This window comes from Poromitra crassiceps (assembly GCF_964638095.1).
Source record: "Poromitra crassiceps genome assembly, chromosome: 2".
Classification (NCBI taxonomy): domain Eukaryota; kingdom Metazoa; phylum Chordata; class Actinopteri; order Beryciformes; family Melamphaidae; genus Poromitra; species Poromitra crassiceps.
This window is the reverse complement of record NC_139624.1, coordinates 29531019-29549321: the sequence shown is the minus strand read 5'-3', so window position 1 is coordinate 29549321 and position 18303 is coordinate 29531019. Positions and strand designations below refer to the sequence as shown.

General features: G+C 44.5%; 1 protein-coding gene across 1 annotated transcript in view; it reads right to left on the bottom strand.

The window, feature by feature from the left end:
• The window catches only part of gramd4a (GRAM domain containing 4a), a 109689-nt gene that overhangs the window by 75824 nt on the left and 15562 nt on the right, over positions 1 to 18303 (bottom strand). Inside the window, exon 2 of the mRNA XM_083655541.1 lies at positions 12660 to 12876. Coding sequence (XP_083511667.1) covers positions 12660 to 12876 — 217 coding nt within the window. The remainder of the gene's footprint in view (positions 1 to 12659; positions 12877 to 18303) is intronic.

The following is an 18303-nucleotide window of genomic DNA, read 5'->3' as shown; positions in this document are numbered from 1 at the left end:
CAATGGACTACTAGGGGTATTACGGCATACTGTTCCATTTCCTCCGGCAGTGGACTGGACAGCTTCCAACAGCTCTCAGACAAGTATGGTTTAGAAAAACAGGATCTTTACAGATACTTTCAGGTCAGGCACCACTTTGACAGAAATGTTAGAATTACCCAGGAAACTGAAATGAACTTGATTGAGTTACTCATTGAAGCTTATAAGTCCAACCCTCAGAAAAAACTGGTTGCCAGAATCTACTCATGTTTACAATCTTCCAAGACTCACTCCACAATGTATGTTAAATCAAAATGGGAGAAAGAAGCGAATATGTCTCTTACAGAGGAGGAGTGGTTTAATATATGTAAAACACAGGTACACACGTCAAGTTCGGGTCAATGGAGAGAATTTGTATGGAAAAATTTGATCAGGTTTTTTATTACCCCAAAGATAAAACAGAGACAGATTGGCAACACAGATCATGGTCACTGCTGGAGGAAGTGTAACAACACCATGGCCGACCACTTTCATACTTTTTGGGACTGTGCTGTAATTCAACCATACTGGCTGGGAGTAGTAGCTGAGATAAACACAATAATGGGCCTAAGGCTTAACCACGATTTTAGTACAATTTACTTATGCAATATACCACACAAGCTCAATTCACATGATAGATACCTTCTCCACATACTGCTCGCAGCCAGTAAAAAAGCTATAACGAGGAGGTGGTTGAATGTAGAACCTCCAACGAGATCAGAGTGGATAGGGCTGGTAAAGGAAATTTACAAAATGGAAAGTCTGACCTTTTCTTTGAGATTATGCATGGACAAATTTGTCAACCACTGGATGAGATGGTCTCTGTATCTGGGTAGTTCAAAGGACCTCTGTGAGGGGTAACCTACAGGTGATCCAATCACTCTGTATACTGTGTTTTTGGTTTTGTTTTGTTTTATTTTTCCTCTCCCATTCTCTCCATGTGATAATGCCCATGGGATGTGATTATTGTCTCATATGCAACCCACAACAACTCTGTAAACTAGATGTGAAGAAGATGGATGTGCTCCTTCAAGACCTGTTATTATTTTATTTTATTTGAATTTGTAACAGTTCCTTCCACTGATGTCTGTCTTTGTTATGTGCACTGTACCTGTATGTCTGTTCTTTTGCACCTGCAAATGGAAAAACTGAATAAAAACAAAGTATAAAAAAAAAAAAAGAAGAATCTACTGGTTATCGAGAGTAAGTCACTTTTGTATATCATCCAGTATGAGTATGAGCTAATTAAAAGGCAAATGTATGACTACGGCTGTCCGGTGCTCGCTGTGTTCACGGCAAAACCGTTCTCTCCGCAGAGGCAGGGCATTTTTTTCTGATTCTTCCCAAATTGTACTTGGCCAATTTCCCCCTGTTGCCCCGGTCAGTGCTCCACCCTCTGCTGATGTGGGGAGAGCAGTAGGCTAGCACCATGCTTCCTCCGACACATGCGCAGTTGCCAGCTACTTCTTTTCAGTAGTTCCAATGGAGCTCAGACCTTTACTGCTTTGGATTATGATTATGATTTCACTTGGAACAAGATGGCTGTTCTTCTACTTGTCTTGTACTATATTGTATGTTTTGGATAAAGGAAACACACAGCTTTCAAAACCTTGTAACATGCTAGTCTACATTAAACCAATGTATGTTAAGTTCTGTTACCGACAGAGTTGCCTTGGTTTAAGCACATCAGTAAACAGCAAAAAGGCTAATACTGTAGGCATAAGAGGTAGAAATCAGGCGATACACTGAAGTTGTTACGAGCCAAGAGCCAAAAATTAGATAAGTGAACCTGGAGCGCTTTGTGTTCACACTGCACAGGTGAAGCAAACTGCAACAGGGACTTGGAAGTGAACCAATGAGGTCTGAGTTCGGTTCACTTCAGAGGGTCTTGAGTTCTTTTGGAATATTCACATATGCACAAAAAATGCTGACTAAGAGGTTCGCTTGGAGGGCTGAAAGGGACCAAGTGTGAACACGCCCTAGAGGACTGAGTTTGGTTCCTTTAAAGAGGACTATATGTGGATGTTATATTCCTTTCTAAGATGATCTTGTATTTGTCGAGCACCTGACCTGCTGAGCTGATGTGCGTGCCCTACTTCCTTCTTCTATATGTGAAAACACCCTAAGACTATCTACACAAATCAGGGAATGTTGTGTTTTTCCGTCGGAAAACATTCTTCACCTGCCTTGAATATGTTATGATAAAATGCTGACCATTCTACCTACCTAGAGAGTTCACCACTATCGTTAGATCTACTGCTGTTTACGTTCCTCCATGCGAACGTGAAGGCTCCTTATAATGTCATCTACAAACACTCCCACCTTCTTGGGCATCTTTTACCGAGAGAGCACGACAACAAGGTCATTGTTAGCGACACACTGTTGATTCTTAAGTGATATGGTCCAGTAGCCATTCTCAGGTTTTACTGTGATGGGCCCCTTTCTGTTGACAGACTCGATAGCCACTCCCTAAAATCCATGCTGTCTTAACCTCATAATAGAATCTCCCTGAGGAGAAGCTCTGCTTTCCTAACACAATTAGAGAATCTCTCTGTGTTGTCTGGGAGATTCTTCTCGACGTATCCATGATATACCCGATATACACATCCACTCCATACTGCTGGATCCTCTTCAACTAATCACACAACTTTGCCATCTCTTGAGAGTGTGTCTTCCCTACCTGCAAAGTCCCCACACTCTGATAACTGTGGACGCTGGTGCCAGACCAGTCCTTATTGGGTGGAGGGGTGAAGAGGAATGGGAAGCTCTGGAGGAGGTGGAGGTGCTCCAGCTCTGCACCTCTCTTCCTCAGCAATGCAATTTCCTGCTCTAGCTCTCTAATGAAAAATTCCGCCCGCTTCTCTGTGGCTTTCTGCTTTGCATCAATGACCTCAGCCTGGCTTCTCTGTATGGATCAAATAAGGAAAAGGACGTGAGTTGAGCACGTTGTATGTGATTTTCTCTGTATGGAGGCCATCAGGGCAGTGAAGATCTTTCTGCTTCACATCACTGAACTCAATGAACTCAGCCTGGCTTCTCTGTATGGAGGTCATCAGGGCAGTGAAGATCATTCTGCTTCACATCAATGAACTCAATGAACTCAGCCTGGCTTCTCTGTATGGAGGTCATCAGGGCAGTGAACTCAGCCTGGCTTCTCTGTATGGAGGCCATCAGGGCAGTGAACTCAGCCTGGCTTCTCTATGTGGAGGCCATCAGGGCAGTGAACTCAGCCTGGCTTCTCTATGTGGAGGCCATCAGGGCAGTGAACTCAGCCTGCCTTCTCTATGTGGAGGCCATCAGGGCAGTGAACTCAGCCTGGCTTCTCTGTATGGAGGCCATAAGGGCAGTGAACTCAGCCTGGCTTCTCTGTGTGGAGGCAATCAGGGCAGTGAACTCAGCCTGGCTTCTCTATGTGGAGGCCATCAGGGTAGTGAACTCAGCCTGGCTTCTCTATGTGGAGGCCATCAGGGCAGTGAACTCAGCCTGGCTTCTCTGTATGGAGGTCATCAGGGAAGTGAACTCAGCCTGGCTTCTCTGTATGGAGGTCATCAGGGAAGTGAACTCAGCCTGGCTTCTCTGTATGGAGGTCATCAGGGCAGTGAAAATACTAGATAAAAAACCCTTTTCTCATCACCACTGTCATGTCATACGTAAATATGACATGCTAAGTTTTGAGAACTTTAGAAATTTCACCTCTGCCTGTCTAATATACAAAGTTCTACATGGACTGGCGCCGCCTCCTCTTGCTGACTTCATCAAATATCGTTTGACTGCCAACTCGACCCGTGTCACTCGGGCCATCACGAACAAGGTCTGTGAGGTCCCCTTTAGAAAAACTTCCTTTAGCCAGAAGACCTTATCCTACATGGGAAGCACCCTCTGGAATAATCTACCTACCTCTATTAGAGAATGCCCTAGTCTCGCCACCTTCAAAGGCCAGTTGAAACTATGGCTCAGATCAAACCAGCAATGTGATCACACCTAACATATCGCTGCATGCTCTGTGTGTTTTATTCATTTTAGGTTTTACTAACCTTTTGTACTATAAACTTTTTGGTACTATTAATTGTGTGTGTTTTAATCATTTTTGGTTTTACTAATCTTCTGTACTACTAATCTTTTTAGTACTATTATTTTTTTTTTTCTCTCTTTCATGATTACATCAACCTGCCATGGGACTACAGGTGGAAACTAGCCCTTGGGCTATAACCTGGCATGTTTACTGTACAGCTGTACTGTTCATTAACATGTAAAGTCCCATTCTTTAAATAAATGAATCTGAATCTGAGTGAACTCAGCCTGGCTTCTCTGTATGGAGGTCATCAGGGCAGTGAACTCAGCCTGGCTTCTCTGTATGGAGGTCATCAGGGAAGTGAACTCAGCCTGGCTTCTCTGTATGGAGGTCATCAGGGAAGTGAACTCAGCCTGGCTTCTCTGTATGGAGGTCATCAGGGCAGTGAACTCAGCCTGGCTTCTCTGTATGGAGGCCATCAGGGCAGTGAACTCAGCCTGGCTTCTCTGTATGGAGGTCATCAGGGCAGTGAACTCAGCCTGGCTTCTCTGTATGGAGGTCATCAGGGCAGTGAACTGAACTCAGCCTGGCTTCTCTGTATGGAGGCCATCAGGGAAGTGAACTCAGCCTGGCTTCTCTGTATGGAGGCCATCAGGGCAGTGAACTCAGCCTGGCTTCTCTGTATGGAGGCCATCAGGGCAGTGAACTCAGCCTGGCTTCTCTGAATGGAGGTCATCAGGGCAGTGAACAGCCTGGCTTCTCTGTATGGAGGTCATCAGGGCAGTGAACTGAACTCAGCCTGGCTTCTCTGTATGGAGGCCATCAGGGAAGTGAACTCAGCCTGGCTTCTCTGTATGGAGGCCATCAGGGCAGTGAACTCAGCCTGGCTTCTCTGTATGGAGGTCATCAGGGCAGTGAACTCAGCCTGGCTTCTCTGTATGGAGGTCATCAGGGCAGTGAACTCAGCCTGGCTTCTCTGTATGGAGGCCATCAGGGAAGTGAACTCAGCCTGGCTTCTCTATGGAGGCCATCAGGGCAGTGAAGATCTCAATGCTGTCTGCAATCTCTCACATTGCCTCATTGTTGGAGACCTCTATTGATTGTTTGATCTCTCTAACCTTCTGCTCACACTCCCTTATCATCTGCTGTACTTCTTCCCCTTTCTTCCTTTCATATGAGCCTTCCTCTCATTGCACTCATCTTCTAGGGCAGTGGTTCTCAAATGGGGGTCCACGGACCCCCAGGGGTCCGTGGCACTTTGCCAGGGGGTCCGCGAAAAGTTTTCAGGAAAATACAAATAAAAACTTTTTGTGTGTGCAAAAGCTTCATAGTTCAATGGAAATATTTTATGCTTTGAATCTAAAATTGTTCATGGATAACATTCTAATCTAACAAACCTATCAATTTAAAAGTCAAGCAAGTTACCATGGAAACAATTAAGCCCAAAATCACAAATCAGAATGAGGGGGTCCCCGGTATGTTTTCTATCTTGTAAGGGGTCCTTGGCTGAAAAACATTTGAGAGCCTCTGTTCTAGGGGACAGTGGCATGGGTTTTGTTCCCCGCTTCAGTGGAGAACTGACACAAACAGGCAAGGGTGAAATTTCCATAGAGACAGGGGGGACATGTCCCCTTCTTTTCAAAATCCAGATTTTGCACCCCCCCACACACACACGTTTTCACTGCAAAAATCGTGGACGTGCACCAACATTAGTGCTACACACGCTGTAGCAGGCTAATTTTTTACCTAGAGCTAAGAGAATAGTATCATATGAAACTAGAAGACCTAAAGCAAGCATCCATTGGTAGCAACCATGTCATGCTATCTTGTCGGGAAGCGGGCTAAATAATGCTCCAAATTTAGGATAGTAGCCAAGGAGCTGCCTGATCCAGCAGGAGAGGTGAGTAGAGGTCAGTGAGGTCACAGGAATCAGACTTCCTGCAATGATGGAACCCCATCTGCACAGCAACACTGTAGCTGTTTATTATGGACAACACAATTCTGATTTGCTTGTATGCTGTCCCCCAAGGAAGGGCACACTCTCCTCCCTCTGTGTGTTAAAATGAAGGTGAAGCTGAGACCCTGGTCATGTGATCTGGTCCTGGACTGTAGAGAGACAGACATAATCGAAGTGCATGTGTTTTCCAGTCAGCCAGTAGGGACCTATGAAGGGCACTGAGCAGGGAAGGTGGGGTTTTCACCAAGCTGCTGCAGCTTATAGAACATAACTGTGCTTTTCTGACAGAGATGGACAGATAAATATCAACTCCGTTTTTTATTTAGAAAGTGCTTTAAAATCTGAATGTCAACATAAATTTTAAACATAAACGATTCATCCGTCTTCGATTCGACATCCGCATCACGATGCGTCTTCTAAATAATCGATTAATTTTGACACCCCTTGTGTGTGCGTGTGTGCATGCGTGCCCGTGTGTGTGTGCCTGTGTGTGACGTGTGTGTGTATTGGCGTCCCAGTGGGAAGGAAAACTAGCTCTATTTTGGGGTCTCGGAGTGTGACTCATCAGTGCTGTGATGTGGGCGATGCCTTCCCAGTGGGCTGACAGACTCATAGACACACACACACACACACACACACATGCGTGTTCCCATGAGTCCTCTTAATGTATGTTCTCATACCAACTTGTAACTCAGTAGCACTCTTCCAACTCGTAAGAAAACCAACAAAAGCACATCAACTCAAAATTGTTTGAAATGCAACATTCAGCTCAACTGTCTCTCACTCACAGGAGAGAGGAGAGAGAGAGAGAGAGTGGGAAAGAGTGAGTGAGCGAGAAAGAGAGAGAGAGGGGTTTCTTGGGCCTCCTTTCAGGATATTATACAACTAAGTGGCTAATCCAGTGTTTTTAATCTGGGGATGTAAACACAGAATCCAGTGTTTTTAATCTGGGGATGTAAGCACAGAAACCAGTGTTTTTAATCTGGGGATGTAAGCACAGAATGCACAGTGCTCATTAGTGTTGCTGTCCTCCACAAGGACGAGAGAGAGCTGCAGATTGTATGACAGTCTCTCCGTAATGACATATGAGAGGTGTCTCGTGTGTGAGGAGGAAGTAAAAAATACCATCTGACTTCTTTGTCATGGTGGGTGCGTTTGTGTTTGTCATGGTGGGTGCGTTTGTGTTTGTCATGGTGGGTGCGTTTGTGTTTGTCATGGTGGGTGCGTTTGTGTTTGTCATGGTGGGTGCGTTTGTGTGTTTGTGTGTTTTCAGAGGTTTTGCTTTGTCCTTCATCATCCATTTCTCTCCATCAAGGCTTTCCAGCCCTCCCTCCCCTCCCTCCATCTCTCAATTCAATCTTTGCTTCCTCAGCTCCACCTCCCTGTCCTTCTTTATCGCTTGCTCCAATTTAGCTATCTCTCTATCTTTCCCTCCCTCTCTCCATCTAATCTCTGTCCATCTCTCCACTCTATCTCTCTTGTCTTCTGCAATCTTATCTACCTGTGACCCATCTGCAATATTTACATCCATCGCCCACTCTCTCTCTGCGTTTTAATTACATTTTTATTTATTTGTGTAGGGACAGATACATTTACATATAACGTTTATTAAAACATCTGGAGCTCTATTTTCCCCCTGGCCTTAAACTTGCGTTTATGGCTGGGCGCAGCGCTATTAGTGGGGCATGGTTATGCGCATTCCCTAATTTTTCTGTGATGCTAAAAGCCAGAGTGTGTGGCGGTAACCATTTAACCACGCCTTTTTTTTTTTTTTTTTTTTAATTGTGAAATCTCCTAATCAATATTTCTACATCTAAATTTGACATATTGTTTTTAGATAAAGATCAATGAAAACCATGAGACTAAACCCTCAGAGACATTTCTATAGTTTGGTTGATTGTTGATATTGACTGTGTTCATGGAGGTCATATTTCTGTTGCCCTCAGCCTCTTCCGTTGAATCAGGCAGCTCTGTTCTCCTCGTCTCAGGAAGCAGGAAGATGAGAACCCCACTGATCATTAAAAGGCTGTTAACCACGCCTTTTTAAGCATAGAATTAAATTAAATGGCCGTGTGGCCATTGGTGATCTCCAGTAAACCAAGCACATTCTTCCCTTCCAAGCTCCCTATCCACAGAGCCACTCCAGTCTGGTTGCGGCTGCATGCTGTCATCTCTCCATGTCAATTTGGACATCTCAGCGCATCACAGATCATAGCCTAAACACCTCTCCTGCACACACGCTGAAGAAGGGCTGCTGCCCAAACGTCTCTGTGGCAATAAAAGTATTCAACTTGGAGTGCTGTCCTCCTTTCTTGAACGGTCCTAAAAAATCTAATCCGACCCAACCCAACCCACTTCAACGGACCGAGCTCAACTCGCCCGCCATTGTCACATACACTGCAGCCCGAGACCAAAACAAACAAACAGTTATTAGACCTAGGACATTATAAAAAGTGTGCAATTAATGCTGCCGCTGCTCAAATGATGGGAACGGTATGTACCGTAAAATACCAATTAGAAGCCGACTTCCAAATTGCCGCGGGTCCCATATTTAAGCGGGGTCTGGATACATATTTTGTACATAAAAGCAGGTCCCAATTTGACACCCGGTTAGTTTTTTCAATGTTTTCTTTTTACCTTTGCGACATCCTGTTGAATGCATCTCCCAAACACAACGAAGAAGAAAAATCGGATGAAGAAGACGAACAACGAGGAAACGAGGAACAACCGAGGAAAAAAAAACACATGCACGAAACTTGCTGATCAAAATTCGTTTTCCATCAACATCTGATGATTCTGAAAATTGTGTAGGCATTTCCTGAAGATTTTTATACACTAAAACCGACATCTCTGGTGTAATAATTATTTTGAGAAATGTGCCTATGGTATGTTTCCCTGCCAGCGGGCATAGAAGTCGGCTTCTAATTGGTATTTCACGGCACTTTCACATGTGCGCTACTGAAGAGGGTAGGCTCCGTGAGTGATGAACTTTTTAAAAATTCGTTTTCCAGCAACACCTGACAGTTATGAAAATTGAGTAGGCATTTTCTGAAGATTTTTGTAGGCCTACAAATCCAACATCTCTGATTGAGAAATGTGAGTATGATAGGCTATAATGTTTCCCCTGCCAGCGGAGGAGGCAGCGCATGCAACAAATAATCTGCTCACATGATGATCATGTTCTCTCACCTTCAGCGGAGAAAGTTTAGTGGTAAATACCGGTAAATACCGGTAGGTTTATTTGATTTCATGTACAGGCCAGAACTGGCATGCAATGCTCTGCTGCGCTGAGAGGGAGGCGCGGCTCTCCCCATAGACAAGCAATCGTGTGGGGGGCTGTAGCCAACTGATTAAAATAAATGGTTTAAATAAACAACTTCATACTATTTACAATCTTTGCTGAGCAATATTTTTGTACAAAAATAATTAAAGCAGGTCCCAAACTGCCGCAGGTCCCATATTGACGCGGGGTCTGGCTACATATTTTGTCAATTAACGCCCGGGCTAATAATTGGTATTTTACGGTATGTGTTACTACCATAAATGTTTTTCAGCTTTCATGCTGTTATGGACGTATGCTTATCCCTTTTCGGGCTCTCTCTCCTGCATCTCCGCCGCACTGAGTGATGCTGCTCTATTTGAAGTTGAATTTCGTTCCACCAGCACCCATTTTATTAATCAGCAATTTTTTCCCCGTTTCTATTAATATATATACATTGAATCCCACCAATTTAGTCTGAGATTTTCCCCTTGGCGCACATAAAGACACATGCTTCCGTCACTGTCTGCTTGATGGCGAGAGGGACTTCAGATGTAGGCTACTCATGACAAAACCAGACATCGAATTTTCAACAGTTAACTTTTGCAGTAGCTAGGCCTTGGTTACTGGCTATATCCCGCACTGAATAAGGCCTGGTTTTGAAAAGCGTTAACCGCAAAATTAACGCCCGTTGGGAAGATCGCTTCAGGCTGGTATTTAAGGCGAAACGCCCATTCTGGCCTAATCTGGCACTGCGCCACGCCTCTTCAGCATAAAGCGCATTTCGGGGCGGAAAAAAATGATGGTATCTTCCCGACAGCCCAAACTCCAGCATTTAAGCGTTTAAGGCCAGTTTAGCGCCTAAGGCCACTTTAAGGCCAGTGGTAAAATAGAACCCCTCATGTCCTGTATGGCAGCATTTATAGCCAAGGGCTAATTTGCAATGCCTGTCCCTAGATGTTATTAAAAGCACCTCTTAAAAGTAAAGTGCAGTAAAATACAGTGAAAGAAATACAATAAACATAACAATGATGTCATCAACTCGTAAAATTGGTTAATCAAACAGTCGGTCCATCATAAAACATCATAACAGTCATACATGGGAGCATTGGTAATTACTCTTCAGGAACTGCTTTAGGTTGGTTTTAAAATGCTCCCAGCTATACGTTCCTGTTTAATGTGGGTGGGCACTGGGCAGTGCCAGTGACTTCCACGTTTTAACCCCCTGTACAGAGAGGGCTGTTTGTCCTAGGGCAGTTCTTCGGAGCGACACTTTGCAGTTTCCCTGTGACAGCCCCTCTGTTGGCTGTGCCCGAAGCCCCCAGAGGTTTTACCATGTCACAGAGGACCTGCTGTGCCTGATCATATATTCATTTATAGATGAGTTTAACATTTGCAAAACCAATAAAGTCATCAAAACTTTAAATATTTAGTTTTTCGATGACTCGGAGTCGGCAGTGGTGGAACCTAATTGGTTTCCTGTCAAGAATTGTTATTGTGTGAGTTCAGAGGAGTAAAACCAGCAATAATGGAGCTTAGATCAAACAGCTTGGTGTCATCTTTTAGCCATCCACTTTCACAAAACTAGCTAGGAATGCGAAGACAACATCAATTTGAAACCATGCCTACTGCTTTCCTCTTACAGTACTCTTGTTACCATGCCTACCGCTTTGCTCTTAGTCTCGTTACCATGCCTACCGCTTTCCTCTTACTCCCGTTACCATGCCTACCGCTTTCCTCTTACTCTCGTTACCATGCCTACCGCTTTCTTCTTACTCTCGTTACCATGCATACCGCTTTCTTCTTACTCTCGTTACTAGGGATGCACGATATATATCGGCAACCATATCGGTATCGGCCGATGTTAGTCATTTTTTAACATATCGGTCATATCGGTATCGGTCAGATGTTGCAATGTTAATATCGGTTATCATTATCAGCCAAATTCTTCACATTGATATGAAATACTGCAGTTAATCTATGATTTATGGGCTTTTCCAAAGGCTTTGCAAATAAATAAATGCATAACTTTTTCAAATTCAGTGTTAACATGTGTTTTTCAGTATGTACAAAATGTGATGATCATAAAAATGTGGTTTTATACAGATCATATCGACATCGGTAAATATCGGTTATCGGCCATAACAGCAATGTTAATATCGGTTATCGGCATCGGCCAAAATTTTCATATCGGTGCATCCCTACTCGTTACCATGCCTACCGCTTTCCTCTTACTCTCGTTACCATGCCTACCGCTTTCCTCTTACTCTCGTTACCATGCCTACCGCTTTCCTCTTACTCTCGTTACCATGCCGACCGCTTTCCTCTAAAGACAACATCAATATGAAACCATGCCTACCGCTTTCCTCTTACTCTCGTTACGATGCCTACCGCTTTCCTCTTACTCTCGTTACGATGCCTACCGCTTTCCTCTTACTCTCGTTACGATGCCTACCACTTTCCTCTAAAGACAACATCAATATGAAACCATGCCTACCACTTTCCTCTAAAGACAACATCAATATGAAACCATGCCTACCACTTTCCTCTTACTCTCCTTATTTATTTGATTCCTTTTCATTTGCCTATCTTTACCTCCCTCTTTCTATTTTTGCCATCATCTGGAAATGATGCTACAGTCACACCGACAGACAGAATAATACATGAGCACAATAAAATAACACCGCTCACTTCTTGGCATTGGTACTTCAGACTTGGTCAGACGTTCCTACAGACACAATTGGCCGTGTGTGCGGGTGGGAAGCCGGTGGGGTGTGAGGCCTGGGCCCATAGCTTACACCCAGTGCAAGGGCAAGTGTCATCTTTGCTCTCATTTCTAGCACTCAAGATATCCAGTGGTAAAATAAAAAAAGGAGATTTTGAGTGCTAGAAACTAACTAAGGGTTGCTTATATAACATACAACATATGGCCCCTGGTTGCTGCACTAGTGCCTCCTCTGGTTGGTCGGGGCGCCTGTTGGGGAGGGGGGGGAATGGAGGGAATAGCATGATCCTCCCACACGCTACATCCCGCCAGTGAAACTCCTCGCTGTCAGGTGAAAAGAAGCGGCTTGTGTGTGTGTGTGTGTGTGTGTGTGTGTGTGTGTGTGTGTGTGTGTATAGATAGACAGTCAAGGCTTAGTATATCAGACAAAAGCAAGAGAGAAGCATTTAATTGGTAAGGATGATAAAATGAAAAGAAAAAAATGAAAGAAGAGAAAATTAAAGAAATCACTTTCTACTCCCTCCTAAAAGGGTGACAAACACATTAACCTCTAAACATGGAGGCAGCCATCTTTATGCACATTGCACACACTCCCATCTCTCTCTCGCACACACACACACACACGGGCACGCACGCACGCCACGCGCACGCACACACACACACACACACACACACAGTGAGCACTCACAGGGTCTCGTAGTAGGTCGTCTGTGTCTCTGTGTGGAGCTGCCCTGGGCTTCAGCTGCATGTCGTCGGTACATTCGCTGTCGGAGGCGGGCGGTGACTCGGCCAGATCGGGGAAGTCGTCTCTCGTCCTGGGGCCTCGGAAACGGATCTTGTCCAGGCGCTTTAGCATGGTCAACACCCCGCACCTGGGCTTTACCTTAACATGGCGGACGGCAACCCTGCAAGGACACAAAATACAGGGGCTACTGGAACTGCTGTATGGAGAAGTGTCATAAAAGGGAATCCAGTTTGACTGGGTTGATTGATTCTAGTGTTATTACCCCAAAGGCACAACCAAAACCACACACTGAACATTGCACCAACAGCAAGGCTCAAGGCTTCAATCTGGAGAGCAGGTTGCCTGATATTGGCTGCTCAATCTGAACACAATTTCATCCTCTAAACTGCTACAATTGTGAAAGTGAAAGGGCTCAATATAGCAATAAATGTATTAACGCACAATAGTGAGTTATTAGTTATTAGCCAGCAGCTATGTTTTATATTTTTTTATTATTAGGTGTTTTTCAGATGATCATGATGGTCTGAAGTTGCCCAACAAGCACAGTGCACACATTTTAATTCGCCCAATTGCCATCCACAAATTCTCCCCAAATATGACAGAACATACTCTCATAACATAAACATAAATTCTCCATTTGGTGGAAGCATTTATCCAAAATAGCCTTATGGTAACATAAGTGCATGCTTTTTTTGCAGTATGGGTGACCCTAGTGGGAATCAAACCTTTAACTCTTGTGGTGTTTGTGCTTTGCTCTACCCATTGACCCCACCACTACACAGGGAATGGAACCAGTAACCTCACCGCTGTTACAGCCATTACTGCCGCCTCCTTTCAATCCTCTCACCAACAGTTTACACAAGTGCATTTAGAGGGTTCATTTCTGCAGCGGTAGTGTGGGGCAGAAAATAACATAAATACTATATCTAAAATGCAATTTAATTTAGAGAATAAAATAGTGATACATAAATTACATTTGCACAAAGGAAAAATACCCTATCACCATAAATCTCTATCTCGCTATATCAGGGGTGCCCACACTTTTTTGTCTTGCGAGGTACTTTTAAAACGACCGCCTCAAAATTATCTACCAACCCAACCGGTACACATACAGATACCGGTCTTGTTAATGGATACCGATACTTATTGATACTCTTATTAATACTACTCTCCATAATCTCCATAGTTATGTTATAATCCATAACATGACATGAAAAGATGAGAAAAGTTGTTTTGTTATTACTTTTTTGCAGAAATGAGTTAAAATTCCTGAGGAGGCCTATTTCATCATTGTGAATATGATGATTTATTAAACTTAGGTCACCTATGTAACAGAAATGTGAATTTTTTTTATTGGATCCCTATGAACAGACAAAACAACGGCTGTAGTTTTCCCCATATAATTCTAGGGGGGATCCTACTACAACAGCCACAATGCATTACACACGTCACTTACTAGAAACTCGACACCAAGACACATTTTGTACACTAGTCTAGTCTATACTAGTGGACCCGTGGGAGTTAGACCTCCCAATGGGAGTTAGACCCCCTCTGGTCTGGAGCACAGAGTGGTCTGACTGGTCTCCAAAGCCCGGATTTTTTCTTCTTTTTTGCTCCTTTATATACTAGAAAGCGCTCGATTCCTAGGCGACGCCGCTCGGCTGCTGCGTGGCCTCGCCTACTCTATTGGAATGTGCAGTGCACAATTGCTCAACTTCGCATCACTGATGACATCACAATAGCTCGAATGACCATCACTGATCACATCATGGAGTGCTTGAGTCACTCAGCGCACAATTGCTCAACCTCGGCCTCACCCGCAGCTCGGCTGCTGCGGGGCCTCGCCTGAGGACATCACTCACTGATGACATCACAATTGCTCTTATGACATCACTGATGATGTCACAATGCCTATGACACCATCAGTGATGTCATAAGATGATTTTGGTCAATAATGATGTCACTGATGACATCACTGATGTTATAGAAATTGTGACATCATCAGTGGGACAAAAAGTTAAACAGACAAAGCCCACTTGCTCCCTTTTTATACGGATGATGATGATGATGACGATGATGAGCCTCAGATTGATGACACTGATGACATCATCACTGAACTTATAGCCTCAGGGCAATCATTAGGTAATTGGGGCAAATAATCTGCCCTAATTAAAAAATCCGGCTCCGTCAGGTCACCCGCAGGGGTGCTCTTTACACTTCCTGAAAGTTTCAGCCCGATTGCACGTACAAAGGCATAACTGTAGCCAAACAAGATTCTGCTCACTCACTCGCTAACACACAGAAACTTCTCATTTTATTTATAGATACTGAAAAACACATGTAACCACTATGAATTTGAAAAAGTAATGCTTGTCTTTATTTCCAAAACATTTGGAAAAGCCCATAAATCATAGATTTACTGCATTGTTTCCTCTCAATGTGAAAATGTTGGCTGATACAATAACCGATATTAACATTGCAAAGTCAGGTTCAGCAAAGCACCGTGAAGTTTGTTGCAGGCAGTGTGAGGCGGAGTTTTCTGTCCGTCTCCCTGACCATTCATCACAGGGCAGTGGCTCGCTTCATCTTCCAGACTCTGTTGTGTGATTCAACAGCGTGATGACCAGGGGCGTATCTACGGGTGGGCCTGGGTAGGCACAGGCCCACCCACTTCTTGCCCTGGCCCACCCCAAAAATTTTTTTTTTTTTTTTTTTTTTTAATTGGTTGTTTTCTAGAGGCAAACTTGCTGCTGCATTGCTAGCCAATGGTTTTGTTACTTTTGTAAAAACGCAGGGCACATCATCTCCAGAGTCTAATGCATGACAACTTCATGACATCTAGGAATTTTGTTCTCTCTGTGGATAAATAAACCAGAGGGCGTCTTGTTCAAACTTGAAGCAGCCTCAGTGTTGTTATTTTTTAAACTCACAGCAGTATATGGATCAGTGGTTCTAATTTCTGTATAAAGTAACAGTATACACACAAGTATAAGCATTCATGTATGCAACATTTGGCACCTATATGTAACCTTTTAAGGTTGAGATAATTGTATTATCATTATATGGTCCAAATATTTCAGTAAAGCACTTGAAACACTTGAAATATTCTTGCTTGGGTGGTATCATTCTACTTGAAATGATGGTCAAATGCATTATTTTTAGTAAAATAACACGTCAAATTTTTCAGTGGGCCCGGCCAAAGGCCGGGCATCTGCACCCCTTCCTATCCAGGCCCACCCAATTTGATCCAGGCCCACCTATAATTCAATTTCTGCATACGCCCCTGGTGATGACAGCGGCCTCGTATCCTGAAACTAGTTTTCTTCCAAATATACTACTGAAATTTTAAATCTTTTAAACCTGTGGCAAGTGTAGTGCAGGACAGGACAGGAGTACTGTATAAACATGTGCACGGTTTACGGCCCCAGAGGTGTTAGTTGTCATGGTAACCTAATGTAACAGAACAGAAGCAGACTGCGATGGACCAGCACGGCCTGGTCGATCCCTGCTGTATAATCTCCTAAAATAACCGACCTGCATCAACCTCCTGACTGAGGACATGATAGCCGGGCTTAAAAGTATCAGTTTTAGTATCAGCAGGCCTGTCGCCGCAGGGAAATGTGCCATGTATCATGATAAGTATCCAAATAACGAGACACCTTTCAACCACAACAGCTACTCAAACTGTTAGTAGCTATACATCTGCCAGCAAACTGATTGCAGCACTGATATTATCCCCATGTTCTACACTGCCTATTTAACTCTAACTGCCCACTAAATTAATTAACTAAGATGAATGTCCACTACGCTATGTGCTAAATGTTTTATTGTAGCTAGCTATAGTTACTGGTTTATGACCTGTATGTACATCCATTTAAGTGTCTGTCGGACCGCATTGTAATAAGTTGTATAAGACATTTGCATAAGCTTTTTTTTATGGGAACTTGTGAATGAATAAAATAACAAAGGGATTCCCCTTCTATGTAGAAGAAGATGTCCGTTTCAGTGTTGTTGTAATAATCTGCAGCTGCACAGCAGAGTCAAAGCAGGTGGAGGAAACCTGACTGTAGTGGCACAGCAGAGTCAAAGCAGGTGGAGGAAACCTGACTGTAGTGGCACAGCAGAGTCAAAGCAGGTGGAGGAAACCTGACTGCAGCAGCACAGCAGAGTCAAAGCAGGTGGAGGAAACCTGACTGTAGTGGCACAGCAGAGTCAAAGCAGGTGGAGGAAACCTGACTGTAGTGGCACAGCAGAGTCAAAGCAGGTGGAGGAAACCTGACTGCAGCAGCACAGCAGAGTCAAAGCAGGTGGAGGAAACCTGACTGTAGTGGCACAGCAGAGTCAAAGCAGGTGGAGGAAACCTGACTGTAGTGGCACAGCAGAGTCAAAGCAGGTGGAGGAAACCTGACTGTAGTGGCACAGCAGAGTCAAAGCAGGTGGAGGAAACCTGACTGTAGTGGCACAGCAGAGTCAAAGCAGGTGGAGGAAACCTGACTGTAGTGGCACAGCAGAGTCAAAGCAGGTGGAGGAAACCTGACTGCAGCAGCACAGCAGAGTCAAAGCAGGTGGAGGAAACCTGACTGTAGTGGCACAGCAGAGTCAAAGCAGGTGGAGGAAACCTGACTGCAGCAGCACAGCAGAGTCAAAGCAGGTGGAGGAAACCTGACTGCAGCAGCACAGCAGAGTCAAAGCAGGTGGAGGAAACCTGACTGTAGTGGCACAGCAGAGTCAAAGCAGGTGGAGGAAACCTGACTGCAGCAGCACAGCAGAGTCAAAGCAGGTGGAGGAAACCTGACTGCAGCAGCACAGCAGAGTCAAAGCAGGTGGAGGAAACCTGACTGTAGTGGCACAGCAGAGTCAAAGCAGGTGGAGGAAACCTGACTGTAGTGGCACAGCAGAGTCAAAGCAGGTGGAGGAAACCTGACTGCAGCAGCACAGCAGAGTCAAAGCAGGTGGAGGAAACCTGACTGCAGCTGCACAGCAGAGTCAAAGCAGGTGGAGGAAACCTGACTGCAGCAGCACAGCAGAGTCAAAGCAGGTGGAGGAAACCTGACTGCAGCAGCACAGCAGAGTCAAAGCAGGTGGAGGAAACCTGACTGCAGCAGCACAGCAGAGTCAAAGCAGGTGGAGGAAACCTGACTGCAGCTGCACAGCAGAGTCAAAGCAGGTGGAGGAAACCTGACTGCAGCAGCACAGCAGAGTCAAAGCAGGTGGAGGAAACCTGACTGCAGCAGCACAGCAGAGTCAAAGCAGGTGGAGGAAACCTGACTGTAGTGGCACAGCAGAGTCAAAGCAGGTGGAGGAAACCTGACGGCCTTTTGGACTGTCGTCATTTGGGGACGGATCAAGTGCAACTCTCCTTGATTCAATCCTCACATGACTGTCTGGATGACCAGCTGCCAAACTGCTTTTCTGACCATTTTTGTGGGGTGATTGGTTAAAGTATAAGCAGGCTGGTTACCTGCCTGACTGGTTAACTGATAAGCAGGCTGGTTACCTTACCTGCCTGACTGGTTAACTGATAAACAGGCTGGTTGCCTGCCTGACTGGTTAACTGATAAGCAGGCTGGTTACCTTACCTGCCTGA